The sequence below is a fragment of the Pristis pectinata genome, chromosome 4 (assembly GCF_009764475.1).
Source record: "Pristis pectinata isolate sPriPec2 chromosome 4, sPriPec2.1.pri, whole genome shotgun sequence".
Taxonomy (NCBI): Eukaryota; Metazoa; Chordata; class Chondrichthyes; order Rhinopristiformes; family Pristidae; genus Pristis; species Pristis pectinata.
The window spans coordinates 52,523,923-52,540,200 of NC_067408.1; the positions used below are offsets into that span (position 1 = coordinate 52,523,923).

The window sequence follows — 16,278 nt, forward strand, 5'->3', positions numbered from 1 at the left end:
GGTAACATGCCTCAATGACTACCGACCAGTGGCTCTGACATCCACCATCATGAAGTGCTTTGAGAGGTTGGTCATAGCACGCATCAACTCCAGCCTACCAGACAACCTGGGCCCATTGCAATTCGCCTATCGCCGAAACAGGTCTATAGCGGATGCCATCTCCCTGGCCCTTCACTCAGCTCTGGAGCATCTGGACAGTAAGGACACTTACGTTAGACTATTGTTTATTGACTATAGCTCTGCCTTCAATACAATAATTCCAAGCAAGCTTGTCACTAAACTCCGAGACCTAGGACTCAACACCTCCCTCTGTAACTGGATCCTTGACTTTCTAATAAACAGATCGCAATCAGTGAGGATAGGCAACAATTCCTCCGGCATGATTATTCTCAACACTGGTGCACCTCAAGGCTGCGTCCTCAGCCCTCTACTCTGCTCCCTATACACTCATGACTGTGTAGCCAGATTCTGCTCTAATTCCATCTACAAGTTTGTAGATGATACTACCGTTGTAGGCTGTATCTCAAACCGTGATGAATCAGAGTACAGGAAGGAGATAGAGAGCTTAGTGGAATGGTGTCATGACAACAACCTTTCCCTCAATGTCAACAAAACTAAAGAGCTGGTCATTGACTTCAGAAAAGGGGGTGGTGTACATACACCTGTCTACATCAATGGTGCTGAGGTCGAGAGGGTTGACAGCTTCAAGTTCCTGGGAGTGAACATCACCAACAACCTGTCCTGGACAAACCACGTGGATGCCATGGCCAAGAAAGCTCACCAGCGCCTCTACTTCCTCGGGAGGCTAAAGAAATTTGGTTTGTCCCCTTTGACTCTCACCAACTTTTACAGATGCACCATAGAAAGCATCCTATCAGGATGTATCACGGCTTGGTACAGCAACTGCTCTGCCCAAGACCGCAAGAAGCTGCAGAGAGTTGTGGACACAGCACAGCGCATCACGGACACCAGTCTCCCCTCCTTGCACTCTGTCTTTACCTCTCATTGTCTTGGTGAAGCAGCCAGCATAATCAAAGACCCCACCCACCCTGGACATTCTTCTCTACTCTTCCATCAGGTAGAAGATACAGGTGCCTGAGGGCACGTACCACCAGACTTAAGGACAGCTTCTACCCCACTGTGATAAGACTATTGAACAGTTCCCTTATATAATGAGATGGACTATGACCTCACGATCTACCTTGTTGTGACCTTGCACCTTATTGCACTGCACTTTCTCTGTAGCTGTGACACTTTACTCTGTCCTGTTATTTTTTTACCTGTACTACATCAGTGCACTCTGTACTAACTTGATGTAACTGCACTGTGTAATGAATTGACCTGTAAGATCGGTATGCAAGACAAGTTTTTCACTGTACCTCAGTAGAAGTGACAATATTAAACCAAAACCAATACTTCAAATTTCATATGCATGCTTAAATGATCACGCAAAAACATTGCTTGAGGTCATCCACTCTGAACCTAATAAAAATGGAGCAGTGTTTTCGATAGATTTGGTGAGTACAAAAACAATGGAGTTTTACAAGATTCCATCAGACTGACCCCCTAGGGACTTTGCAAAGTGACCACTTGCATGTAAACTCAAGTCTGTCAAATTGATGAGCAAACAATGTTCTAACCTGTCATTCATCACAGTACAAGGAGAAAAAAGAGTAATCAAACACAAAGAATGAACTGACCGCTGAGTTATTGTTTAATGATTTAATCTTTAATCACTAAAAGGCTGAATAACCAGCTTCAGCTAAAACAGAAGTAGAGCTTTCTACTAAGTTTACACAAATTTTATATGTTGCTGTCGGGTTTAATCGTCACCAGCCAAGGTTTCTGTGCTTGGTCCTTCAGACCCACGAAACTTTCCAATTTTGACATAGTGACTGGCTCCCCCATCAATCAGGTCCTAATGATTGTTCACTGAAAACATTCAAATACTTGACATGCATTTGCTCACTTTGAAATTGCTGTGATTAATTATTGATTATTTTCCTCACAAGTACACAGAAGGTAATGATAATTTTGTTCTTAAGAAGCTGCAGTCAGCATGAAGCTTGATCTTCCACTTAGAGATGTATTAATTCTTGAAGAGTTTTAGAGTAACATTAATAAATGTCATAAAATGAATCAGGGTATGTCAGATATCAGTTGCCTTTTTGACAACTGCAGTGAAGTTATAAAGAATTTCTGTGTTCATTCTCACCATAGTGAAGTTGATAACTCTTTCTGAGCTAGAAGTCAGCTCTCTGATATCCCATTTAAGTAGCTGGTCTTTAAATATAAGCCTGGAGTTCATCAGGTATTTCACCTAATCAAGCCTTCAGCAAAGACCTCACCTGCAACATGCACCTATTATCGAGGACATTAGTAGAAGCCAGCCACCATTCAAGAGCACAAGAAAACAGAAACAATAAACCACTTATACCCTCATATCTGCCCAGCCATTCAATATGATCTGCCCCAGACCTCACCTCCTCTTGTGTCTGTTCCCCATAGCCCTCTATTCTCTGATACTTCAAAAATATTTCTTAAAATACCTCCAGTAATCCAGCTTCCATAACCCTCCAGGATAGAGAGTTCCAGATATTTACTAACCTCTGCAAAAAGAAATTCCTTAGCACCTCAGTTTTAAATGACCACACAGTCACCTTGTAAAATCTGCAAAGCCTCTTGACTTTGGTAGGCCTTTCACGGAGGCTTTGGGTCTTGATATATCCCAAGAGCATAATTATAAAGTTGACTGTCTACAGATATAGAATTAAGCAGAAAATAGACCTGATAAAGTAGAAGGGAAAAAAAGTATTTCTTCTAGTACACAGTCTAGGAAGAGGCATCAGAGTGTAAAAAAAAAGCCAGACTTTTCAGGAGGAAAATAAAAGCAGAAAAAGCTGGAAACACTCAGCAGATCAGGCAGCAAATGTGCAGAGATCCATGCTTTGATGAAGCTTCTTCAACCTCTCAAATAATTTTTGTTTCTCTCTCCATTGATACTCTTTGACCTGCTAAGTATCTGCAGTTCTTACTGTTTTTACAGTATTTCACTTCCTATCATGTTGGAGGATAGCAGTGAGTGGAGCTAAGAAATAATGCTTTATTGAACAAAAGAACTTACAAAGAAGGCCAGAACATCTTCCTTTCCACATGCTTCTACCAGACAAGCAACCAGTTCCACCCTGTTCAACACTTACAATGCAGCAATATAGACAATGAGTGCTATTGGTCACATGCTACAATTCTTAAAGGGATACACATCCAATTGTACATAAACCACTCGTTACATTCAGTGGCCTTGTATCTGGGGTTCTGAGCAACTAATTCAAAGACACAAATCAAAAAGCAAACAAATGCAGATGCTGACTATCTGAAATTAAAATAAAAACAAAAAGTGCTGGAAATAGGAAGCAAATCAGGCAGCATTTGTGGAGAGAGAAAGAGAGTTAAAGTTTCAAGTTGATGACCTTCCACTTGACCACGAATCTCCATGAATACCACCTGACCTGCTGAGTATTTCGAGCATTTTGAGTTTCAATCCACAGACAAGTTTGAGCCCTCACTGGGAATGTAGGACTGGATGGAAGGAAGTGACGAGCCTGTGATGGACTGGGCAGTGTTCACCATTCTCTGCAGGTTCCGTTGGTCCAGAGCAGAGCAGTTGTCATACCAGGCTGAGATGCAACCCATCAGGATACTTTCGACGGTGCATCTGTAGAAGTTCGAAAAAATCCTCATGGACATGCCGAATCTTCTCGAATGCCTAAGAAAGTACATATACTGATGTACCTTCATGATCATTGCATCAGTATGGAGGGACCAGGAGAGATTGCTGGTGATATGGATGCCCAGGAACTTGAAGCTGTCGACCATCTCGACAGCAGTTCTGTTGATGAGAACAAGGTTCTGTTCACCTACCCACTTCCTTAGGTCAACAACCAGCTCTTTCGTCTTGCTGACATTAAGGGCTAGGTTGTTGTTCTGACACCTGGGCACATCACTATGTTCAAAATGTGTAAGTGTAAAGTGCTTTGTGATCACAGACCTGAAACATTGACAGTTTCTCTTTCCACAGATGCTGCCTGACTTGCTGAATACTTCCCTCATTTTCTGTTCTTATTTTAGATTTCCAGCATCTGCAGCTTTTTTTGAATTTTATCACGTCTTTTAGTTGTTGTGGTTGCAATGCATTGAAAAAAATTGCATGTGTGTTCGAAGGTCTGTGAAAGAGATAGTCAATGTGACAGAGGTATCAAAATATTATATCCTGTGTTCTTGGGAACTGTGCCATTAGTGATCTTTGTCTGTTTTCGATGTTGAATCTTGCTAATGTTGAATAAGCAATAAGGTTCTCTTTGGCTCATTCATATCTCCTCTCATGTTTCACACTCAGATGTCAGGTTGTCACATGTCTATGCCCTGTAGTCATTAGAATGAGACCTTAAACTGTGCCAAAGTAGCTTGAAGGTGTATTTTCCCCAGGTCAGAGCAGCTTGAAGGTGTATTTTCCCCAGGTCCACAATCAATTAAGCAATGGCCAGAGTCATTGACCTCAAAAACCTAGTTCATACTAGATGGATGTTACAATGGGCCACAAATGTGGACTTCCCTCTGTCATTTGCTGTTATATCTAAGGTCCAGCAGTGCTGTGCAGTCAGGAGAGAGTGCTGGATGAGGTCAAGTTGCCAAGGAAACCAGCTGGCTTGAGGGAATTGTGGGTGACGATTCAATGCAGATCAAGAATGGATGTTCAGGGCTGGGGATCTGGGGCTGACAATTGGTTCTGAGGATGAGATCCACTGATTGGGTAAGTGGCTGGAGTCGAAGATAGTGTGGGGATAGTTGGATGGTGGGATGTAGACATCAGGGCCTCTGTGTCAGCCTCCAGAGGTCACTGAACCAGCCTCGGTTGGTTGCTCCAAGGAATATTTGGTCTAAGTTTTACCACAATGTTCCAGTGGGAGTATTGCTCGAGGAACAGCATCATCTTCTGAATAAGTGATACTGTAATCGCGCCACTTGTGACTCACTCTGAGAAATGTCTGGTCAAAATTTTGGAGTGACTCAGACTGATGTGGAAATAGTTACTATCATGTTTTACTCCAGAAAATAAAGTAACATTAATTGAATTACTAGTCCAATGTCTTAGCACTGATGATGTCACAACGACATCAACGAAACATGCCAAAGTGTTTAAAATTAGACTATCTTAATTCCCAACACTACGCCACTGACTTCACTTCAAACATGCTCCTTTGATTGTGATGCATTTTAGAATAGCCTGAAGTCATATGAAAGATGCTATATAAATGCAATGTCTCCCTTGTAACCCATCTTTATAAACAGCTTTGTAATAGTTGCACTGACCTTGATCGTCTCCATCCAACGCGGCTGTTTAACCTGATAGTAGATGACCGATCGGTATTCACTGACCAGCTTGTCTCCTGCTCCTAAGCAAATGGAATTCTGCACCAAAACAGTTCAGGCATGTAAAATGGGATGCCTGCACACAGGCATAATAACACAGCCTCAAGTAACTAAACAGCAAAACTATAACCAAATATTGATGCAGAATGCACCATGATCTCTTTAAAAGTGTTTGTATATATTACAATTCATTTGGTTCTGTTTCCTCCACCAGTCCCACCTTCCTCCAAGCTCCATGCTACCTTGAAGCCTCAACCTTGCTCTAAGAGAAAATATTTTTCCTCAACTCTCATCTCATTCTTTTACTGTTGATCCAAGTTCTCTCACCACTGGTTACTGACCAATCCCACCTCTCCTGTCAGTGTATCTTTCTCCTTCCAGAAGGTCTGACTGCTCGACAATGAGTCTTTGGTCACCAATGATCCAACATCTCACAGGATACCTTGGTCAAGACCTGGCATCCTGCTTGTGGCCCTGTAGATAATGGCTTCGAGGGTAAATCCATCTTTTTCCCATTGCACTTCCATGCCATTTTGTTTCCAGCTGTTGATGCTGGTTAATAATCTGGAGTGGGATTTGGGTGGATTCTATTTCCCCACACACTGCAGTCCAGGTTGGTGATGCTGGCTGAGATTAGCCCAACACCAAAATTCAACTGAGAGGACAGGTAGGGCAGGCTTTAGACTGCCAGCTGCCATTAATCAGCCTCCATTACTTCCTAACAGAAATCCTTACCGGAATAATTTTGCCTTCTTCATTGCAGACACACATTATCACTTCCACATTCTTCTGGGTGGTCTTGTTGTACTTGTCAAAATCTCCATACTGAATGTTGATGTAAATGTCATTCCTCACATCACCTGCAGAGTAAAGAGGGAGAGAAATGTTCTTCCATTAGTAGTTTTACAATATTTTGGTACTTGAGGGAAGACATGATGAAAAAGCCACCGAGTATCTCTAAAGTCTAAGGAGCCATGAAGGCACCAGGTAGTTAAGAAGTCATATAAGATTATAATTTGGTGACAGTTGGAGCACACTATACAGTGTTTCATTCAGAGAGTGGTTTCAATCTTCAACGCACTGCCTGAAAAGGTGCTAGAAGCAGAGACTCTCACAATATTTAGGGAGTATCCAGATGAGCAATCGAATCACCAAGGTATAGTAGGCTATGGGCCAAGAACTGGTAAATGGGATTTGTGTAGATGGATACTTGATGGTTGGCATGGAGATGGTGCACAGAAGGGTCTGTTTCTGTGCTCAATAGCTCTATGAGTAGGACCTTCATATTATTAGAAGGATGTGATAGCTCTAGAGAGGACAGAGGAAGCTCTTATTTATTTACTTGTCAGAATCTGGGAATCACAGACATTTATTGTGCAGACACAAGAGACTGCAGATGCTGGACCTAGCTTCTGACATCATTCCCAGTCTTCCTCCTCCCTGATCTTCCCGTCACCACCCCCCCCCCCCCCGCCACCTGGATCCACCTATCACCTCTTACTCCACCTTTTCCCTCCACCTTTTTATACCAGCTCCCTCTTTCTTTCCTGTCCAGATGAAGGGTCTCGACCCAAAATGTCCACTGTCCATTTCCCTCCATAGATGCTGCTTGACCCATTGAGTTCCTCCAGCGCTATCGTGTGTTGGTCCAGCATTTATTGTCCCTTCCTGATTAAGCCGTTTCAGTGTCAAACACATTAGTTATGTGCAGGCCAGACTGGGTAAGGATGGGTGGTTTGCTGCACAGAGGAACATCAGTGAACTAGATGGATTCATAGACAAGCTGTTTTTCCCAGGATCACCATTGAAAGGACGAGCTGTTTCTTTTTAAGTTATAGCTTACTAATTGATTTAATTTTTTAACTAGACCCTATGACTCAAGGTCTGAAGCTCACTGCCTGAAAGTGAGAAAGAGACAGAAGCTGTTATTACTCTTGAGACATACTTGGATTAGGAATTAATGTGCCATAATCAAGGGGAAGTAGGCCCAGAGATAAGAAGAGAGATCAGGGTGGATGGTTCTTCTTGGGGAGCACAGAGATAGTGGCCAAGTGGCCTCCATGTGCATCGTAAACTTCCCTGATTATGAGACGTACTTCACACTTTAGCTCCTTATTATAGAAATTGAACCAGTGTGTAAGCTAGTGTTCCCAATGCAGAGCAATGAGAAAAACAACTCAAACATGAGACCAGTATAGCTTTCCCAATATTAGGATGGAATCCTGTTTCCGTTTCTATCAATCTCAATTCCCTTTGAACCCTTTTTCTTTCAAATGCATCAATTTAGACTTTATTTTGAATTTTTACTTAACATCACCTGTCCAACAGGTTAACAAAAATTCCCGTTTTGTTCATTCCACTGGTGTCCTATTGAATCAAAAGCATGTCCATTTCCCTTCATTTCCAATGTTGTCATGAAGTTCATTCATTATATTTAAAACTCCTGCCACATTGAGGAACCTGAATGAAAATGGCCAAGCTCTGAGGCAGGCAAATATAAAGGTGTTAGCTACTAGTTCTCCAGAGGACCGGGACTGGTTCGGAGCAATATTAGAAAATAAGCATCACCACCTGAACTGTGTCCTCTCTCTGTGAGCACAACAGTGCTTGACAACCTAATCTAGTCCCCTGAGGATGAGAATAAATCCCCTTGTCAAAGTTTAGAAAAAAACACATGGGCATTGAGAAGCCAGCCAAATGACGTCAATTCACAGCTGCTCAAAGTAAGATCACAACAGGCAGGACCGTGACCACCTGTAACCCCAGAAACATCAGAATAAATACTGCACTCTCTAAAAGGCACAGACTTAGATGTACAATGCTCCTAACCACAAACAATAGATAATATTTCTCAACCTTAAACTCTGGAGTGGTTTGTTTTAAACCATTGTTAGATTAAGGAATAAAAATTAAGAGGCATCGCTAAAAACTACTGAATGTAATTATGTTGCTTCATTTAGTGTTCTCTGTTTTTTTTATAAATACCAATTGATTACCAATAATGGTATATGCAGGGAAGTGAAAGCAAGTGCATTGTCCAATGAATTGAATTTGAGAGTGGGCAGAAAGTCGACATGATACGATTCCCTATTTTTAAATCATTCCCCTGCATTTATACTGATTTTGTTCTTTAAATTTGCATTATGACTCATGGCTTTATTTTGAAAGTTTCAGTTATTTTGGGAAGCAGGGAGCTATTTGGAGATTTGAGATTCAGTTCAGCATTCTCAGAATTAAAAGGTTTAAATCCCTATTTTGAGACGCAACCAGATAATCTCGAGTCAGTGTGGGACAGAGAGAGAACTTAGTGGCTGAATGTGCAACCTTTAGTTAGGGAGTTGACCTCTAGTTTACCACTAGAAGTGAAAGAGCCCATGATAAAACAGGTCATGGAATTTCATCTGATGTCCTGACCAAGATTTGGCCTTAGCCCATGCCATAATGCAGTTTATTTAGTCAATTATCTCCCTGCTGTTTAAGAGTTTGTTACATTGGGTTGGTGTGTTTATTGACATTCAGTCAGTGCCTGCACTTCAGACATGCTTCATTGATCACACTGAGGTCACAAAGGGTGCTATAGAAACGCAAGCACTTTCTTTCTCCTGAAGAGCAGGCAGATATAAAATGGTGGTCTGAGTGTTCAACCTCTGGCAAAAGGGCTCAGTTACAGAGTGACAGTCCGAGAAAAGGAAGAAGACTTTTAGGGAACTAAAATGGTCACATGGACTGCACTGGGTCATTAACCTGTGCCATTTGCCTCCAATGCAGGCAGCACCCCAAGTTCACACTGCTGTGTCATTTTGCATAGAATTTGGGTGCAGCAACAATGACCTGTTATGTTCCTTAGCAGAGGCTCAACCATGAGTAGCCAATCCCAATTAAAGCTGGCCTGCACTTCTTAAAGAGGAGCTGTTGGGTGTTCGGAAGCTCATTCTGGCCCTGGATATGTTGACCTTTACTATACACCAGAGAGAGTCGGCTTCATGGTTTCCAGCAACGGAGTCTTCATTGGACAAAGTACAAAGTACAAGAGAGATCCTCTATTGCAGGGGTCCAGGAAGGTCTCCACACACAATCTTAGAAGGTAGTGGGATCAGTGGTCAATAGTAGCAGGAAAGCCCCAAGGATCTAGATGCATCTCTGCAAGAAGGCCCATGACTGGGTTCATGTGATTTGGTTAGTGAGTGCATCTTCAGTAGTCAGATCTCACACCCCGGTAACCTCACCACTCCTCCTTCACTCACAACCTCTATTAATGGAACACATACCTAAATGTGAAGGCTGTGGGATGTGCTCATACACCCACATCCCACAGCCTTCGCGTGCCATCAGCTGTTCATGACGGCTTTAATGCAGGAAACTCACCAACAGCTTTCCCTCCCCCTAACACAACAAGGTGGGACATAACTGGCATTTCAATATCAATTTCCTCCTGTAGATACAGTAAAAATCTGATAATCGAGCATAATGGTGCCAGACTAGCCAATTTTCCAGACTACTGGGTGATATTCCATTTAATACCCAATGCATTTTTGATTCACTCTTTTTCATGTTAAGTAGTTTTATAATAAATTTCCCAGTGAACCAGGTAAGTTTAGAGCAAGTGTGGATAAATTGGACCCTGGTCAGTTTAAGGAGAGCGGGAGAACCGGGGCTTTGGCAAGTGGAACCAGAGCTTGGCAAACATCACCTGGTGAGCCAGCTGCCAAACCATTGGGATTTCTGAACGCTGAGATAGTGGATTATCAGAATTTTACTTTAGTACTGAAGTACCATTTACAAAGACCAGCATTGGGGCTGAAGCCACTGCACTGTCTTCTCACCTCTAATTGTCCTACTTCCCTACCATCTCACACCCTTATCTGATTGACAAGCTGCAGCTGATGGAAGCATGGACCTCTATTTTGCCTCCTTCTCTCATCATGACTTTTCCCCTTTCAGATAGCCAGGACCTGTAAACTGATAGGTTGGTGATAGAAGAGCAAGACAGTTAAGGTGAAGACATCCTATCCCTTGGTTTCACATGGCCAGACATTGGCATACTGCTGAGCTGGCTTCATGAACTGCTGCAGTCCTTGTACTATGGTTAAATATAGACTACTGCAATGATGAAGGGATGGTGAAACATTTCCAAGACAGGCTGGTGTGTTACCCGCAGGGAAATTCCAAATTGGATCTTGCCCTTGTGTCTATCACCCTTGGTGTCAGAGGTCTTGTTTGAACTGCCAAGCTCTCAGTACCTTATTAGTCCATAGAGTCACAGGGAGATACAGCATGGAAATAGATCCTTCAGCCCATCAAGTCCACACCAACCATCAACCATTCATTTTACTCCAATCCTACATTAATCCCTTTTCTCTGTTCTCTTCTTATTCTCTCCAATTCCCTCCACTATCTGAGGTGACCAAGTCCACGGCCATGGCAACCACAGTTGCCACAATGTTAAATCTTATATTTTGCTTCTTTTCACAATGAATAAGATATCAATGAATTAAAATATTGTCTTCAGATTCCAAAATACATTCCAGCCCCATGCCTTAAGTTGAACATCCCTCTTCAGAGACTCCCAGGTGCAAATGTGGCCTTGGCAAAGAGCCAGGCAGTCACATGGACAGATTTAACCTCCAGATGAGTCCTTCTTCTCCCCCTACACAAAAGTTATGTAACTTTTTCTTATTCCCCCAAATATGTTGAATTGCAAAGGGAATGCCTTGTCTGGGATCCAATGGTTGGTGTAGACAAGAAAGCACCACACACTTGTGGAGTCATAGCATTAACCTGCAGAAACCAATCAGCAAATTCTTTTAAACAAACCTAACAGGGCCTTCTAGCAGCTGCACCAGTTCAGCTGCGTGAGTTTAAGTGGTGTTAACAAAAGATTGTCAGCGTTTGTGGTAAATCGGTGTTGCATCATCTTCTGCTTAATGGTGGATTTACTTTGCATATGCTATCACCCTTGCCAATGTGGTTACTAATAGGACGTGCCATATACACTGGCTGCTGACACTACCTAAATAACTGTGGCTGCCAGCTTGTAAAAGATAAGGTCCTGCTAACAGCAGTGACATAAATGATTAAATAATCTATTTTTATAATGTGAACTGAAGAATATCTGTTGAACTATTAGCTACTAAATAAACAGAAATATTTATAAGGTATAGGCTATTTGGTGGAACCATTCCATTGATCAGTGGGAGAAGATATTTCTATTCACATTTCACCATTCTATTCACCTAAAGATTAGTATTCTAAATCTTTATTGAAGATAATTGGTAATTGGTTTATTATTATCACATATACTCAGTGAGAAACTTTGTTTTGCATGCCATCCATACAGATCATTTCAAAACAAAGGTACATTGAGGTAGGAAAAAGCAATATCAGAATACAGAATATGGTGTTACAGTTACAGAGAACGTGCAGTACAGGCAGACAATAAGGTACAAGGGTCTTGACAAGATAGATTGTGAAGTCAAGAGTTCATCTTTATCGTACAAGTCACAGAGTTTTTATTGAAGGTAACAACATAAATCAAACATTTTTTATCTTTTTCTTGATTTTCTTTGGAAATTCGTGTTTCTCTCTTTCCTGTTAACTTAGTTGGCTTCTTTTTGCAGGAAAGACAACCAGTGTAAACCCACCTGGCATGATGATCTCCGGGAATCCCAGCTTCCTGGCAACCACTGTGTTCCTGTCCACTAGATGTGGATAATCCTTCCTGATCTGGGACACATCCCCTACCAACATTTTCATTGTCACCCAGAGACCTACAAAAGGAAGTATGGAACCTTGTTTAGTATTTTTTAATATTACCTGAGAAAAAGGTGTTTTACTGGCAATTCCCTGTGTGGTTGAAGATGTTTGTACCTGGAGCAGACCATTTGTTTCTGTAAGTTTATACCCAGAGGAGTCTGTGATATATTTAAATAATTAGTAGCTAGATAAAAATCACAAGTTATATTTAGTCAATGTGACATCCTGTTCATTGGCAAAGCTGCTTTAAGGCTCTTCAAGGATGATCACATCTGACCTTACTGTTGTGTATAAATTTGCATAAGTTGATTCAATACACAACAATAGAAGGTAGGTGAAAATTACTTGTGCAGCAAAGTCAGAGCAGAAAGAAAGAACTTAACATCTGACACTTGTAGCCTCTAAGTAATTTGTCAAATATGTCTTCATAAATTATATAAACACACCGAAACCGCTTTAGTGCTGACACATCGTTGAAACATGACTTTCAATATGATTCCCTTGGCTGTCCTAATTATACAAGAAACAACTTTTTTTAACGTTGTTTCATTAATGAATATTTGAAAATTGGGCACTATGTACCATTCCGTTTGGCAGCAAATTATAGAGGGAACATTTGATGTATGCATTTCCAGTTTCTGCTATATTCCAGTTTATTAAAACATTTTGCCAGTGCTTTTTTAAAAAAATGATAGTATGGAGAAATAATTTGATTTTGGGCATGACGTATTATTCAATATAGTTCAGGTTGTGAAGTGCACTAAATGAAATGTCAAAACATTGTCCATCTTAATGACAGAATATATTCACAGTTTTCTGTTACCGACAAAGTTTTGTTTGTTTAGTTATCGTCTGCTTTTAGCAATTCCTCCACTTACTACCCATCCAATTCATTCCACCACCTGCAGCTGTGCCTTGAACTCTCGAGGCAAAGAGCTTTGCAATTACCTCCACAAAGATTTTTGCCTCTTTCCTTTAAGAGCCTTTTAATATCTTTTTTTTTTGCAAGCTTTTTGGTCAACTGTCCTACAGCTTCCTACTTTGAAATGCTATGAAGTTTTGCCCAATTATGCTCCTACAAAACATCCGAATGTGAAGATATTGCTTCACAAATGTGTGCTTAAATTGATTCAACATCCAAAAGGGTTGCAATAGCTAAAAGGAATGAAAGCTCAAGGTTTTCCCCCTTTTCCCAACCCTAGCAGTGGAAAATCAAGACCAATTGTCTTTCTGATATCCTGGGTGGAACCTCAATGCTGAGCGGAGATGGTGGTTGCTTGTGTGAGTTTGTGTTGGGAGCTCTCCGTCTGTCCCTATAACAACCTGAACTGCCCAGTGATCACTTAGAAAGAGTGGGAGCACACTATAAGCCAAGAGCTTTCATGAGATAAAGTTGATGGATCAGGAAAGCTGTAAAACAATTATATACAGTACTTCCCCTGCTACATCTCAAAAAGCAGAGGGGACACTGAACACAAGAAAATAGGAGCAGATTAGACTACCTGGCTTCTCAAGCCTGCCCTGACAGTTAATACAATCATGGCTGATCTACCTCAGGCCTCAGCTCCTCTACTGTGTCTGTTACACATAGCCCTAATTCCCCAATCTTTCAAAAATGTATCTCGCTCCCCTTTAAATACCTCCACTAATTGGGCTTCCACACGTTCTGGGGTAGTTTCTATGCAACTCAGTTTTAAGTGACCACCCTCATATCTTGAACCTCGATACATTCACTCACTGGATTGCAAAGGCAAGAATTCTCACAGGTGAAACATTTAACTAACAGATCATTTACACAGGGATGGCAAAGACATTGTAAAGCAGGCAGAACCACCGTGTCAGCTTGCACTGTATCATCCAGGTGATGGTTTGACACTTCAGTTGTATGTGGCTGTGTGCAGTTGTGTTTTGTAAGTTCAGCAAGAGCTGCCTTCGGGACATTTAAAAGTATTCTCATACGAATCCATATGTTTTCAACCTTTTTGTTTGGTAATCCAGGGTGAAAGCTATCATTTCTGTATGCCTCTAGAAGATGCATCAAACCAATTTGTTCTTGTCGTGATATTGTTCCACTTTTGGTTGGCTCTCACACTTTTTTGATGTCTTTGGGATTCTGAGAGAGACTGACAATACAGAACCTGTTTCATCTATCCGGAGAGAACAGAACTAGAGGGTATTGTCTCAGGATAAAGGTCAGTCATTTAGGACTGAGAAGAGCAGAAATTTCTTTTTAGCGGAGAGTTTTTTTAAATTTTATTTACAGCGTGGTAACAGGCCCTTCCAGACAACGAGTCCGCGCTGCCCATTTTAAACCCAAATTAACCTACCCTTACATCTTTGCAATGTGGGAGGAAACCGGAGCACCCAGAGGAAACCCACGCAGACACGGGAGAACGTACAAACTCCTTACAGACAGCGACGGGAATCGAAGCCCGATCGCTGGCGCTGTAATAGCGTCGTGCTAACCGCTACGCTACCGTGTCACCCCTAAGAGAAATGAGTTGTGAAGCTGAAATTCTCTGCCATAGAGGGCAGTGGACACTGTTGTTGAACATGTTCAGAGATGAGATTGGTAGATATTTTAATAGTAAGGAAACTAGAGGTTTTGAGACAAAGCAAAAAAAACCGCTGATGCCAGAGTTCTGAAATAAAAACAGAAAATGCTGGAAATGCTCAGCTGTTCAGGCAGCATCTATGGAGAGAAAAACAGAGTTAATGTCTCAGGCCAATGGCCTTTGATCAAACTAGCAAGTGTTAGAGATCAAAGACGAAGACACAAGAGATTCTGCAGATGCTGGAATTTGGAGCAACACGCACAAAATGCTGGAGGAACTCAGAAAGTCAGGCAGCATCTATGGAGGGAAATAAACAGTCAACATTTCAGGTCGAGACCTCTCATCAGGACTGGAAAGGAAGAGGGCAGAAGCCAGAATAAGAAGGTCGGGGGAGGGGGAGGAGCACAGACAGGCAGGTGATAGGTGAGTTGAGTCTGGGTGAGGGAGTGGTCGAAGACCTGGAGAGCAGCAGAGATCACAGAGGGGGAGCAGTGAGAGAGGGCCTCATAGAACTCCCATCGAAGAGAGGAGGCACAGAGGGGGAGCACTGAGAGAAACTGTTTTTAGTTGCAGAGAAGCACAAGTGGAGAAAACAAGGGAAATGCCTGTGATAGGGTGCAGAATGAGAGAGACTAAACAAGATAAGTGATGGTAGTGCTGGTTGAGAGAGGGCAGTGAATGCAGCTGATATGTCTGCAGGAGCTGTAAATAGAAGGAGATAGATGAGGGTAGAGGAGAGGAAAAAATGCTGGAACTGTGAGATGCAAACCTCAGGAGCTGCTGCAAGTTTGAACTCAAAGAGTGCATTGCATTCAGTAGTCATGATGTGATCTCCTCTACACTGGAGGAATCAAATGCAGATTGTGTAACCGCTTCTTCTGTTCGGTCCACATGGGTGACTCTGAATTTCCAGTTGCCTGTCTTTTTAATTCTCCTTGTCACTCCCACTGTGATCTCTCTGCCTTTAGCCTCTTGCACTATTCCAATAAAGCTCAACATAACTCAAAGAAAAGCACCACATTGTCCCATTGGAAATGTTACTGACCTTGGAATTCAGCGCTGAATTCAACAATTTCAGATACCTAGCCCTTTCAGGTTATATTCTAACTGACCTGCTCCGATGAAAGGTCATTGACCTCTCATGTTGATTTCATTATTCCCTCTCCAAGTATGCTGCCTGGCCTGCTGGACATTTCTAGTGTTCTCCTTTATTTCAGATTTCTAGCAACTGCAGTGTTTTCTCTTGCACAGTTTCCTCATTCAGCTCCTTTTCTTTACTCCTCCTCCAGCGCTTTTCACACCCTCTCTGTGTCAGCACCAACACCATCGGTGTCACTCAGTCTGTTTTGGTCTCCACCCTATTGCAGATATTTCCTTTGTTCTCTCCACCCTTCTCTTGCTCTGCAATGTAAAACATCTACATTGCCAATCTTTGCTCGATCTGAACAAAGGTCATCAATTCAAGAGAGATGCTGAGTATTTCCAGCATTTTCTGTTTTTATTTGGAGGATTTGGGAAGTGGGTGGACTTGAGACCAAGA

The 16,278-nt window shown here is 41.9% G+C and overlaps 1 protein-coding gene across 2 annotated transcripts in view; it reads right to left on the reverse strand.

The window, feature by feature from the left end:
• LOC127569055 (dedicator of cytokinesis protein 2-like) overlaps window positions 1-16,278 on the reverse strand; it is a 528,829-nt gene that overhangs the window by 409,663 nt on the left and 102,888 nt on the right. For both annotated transcript variants that reach the window (XM_052013336.1, XM_052013337.1), the window contains exons 13-15: window positions 12,072-12,197; window positions 6,166-6,290; window positions 5,371-5,469 (exon numbers count right to left, since the gene is read on the reverse strand). In XM_052013336.1, the coding sequence (XP_051869296.1) occupies window positions 5,371-5,469; window positions 6,166-6,290; window positions 12,072-12,197 (350 nt within the window). The remainder of the gene's footprint in view (window positions 1-5,370; window positions 5,470-6,165; window positions 6,291-12,071; window positions 12,198-16,278) is intronic.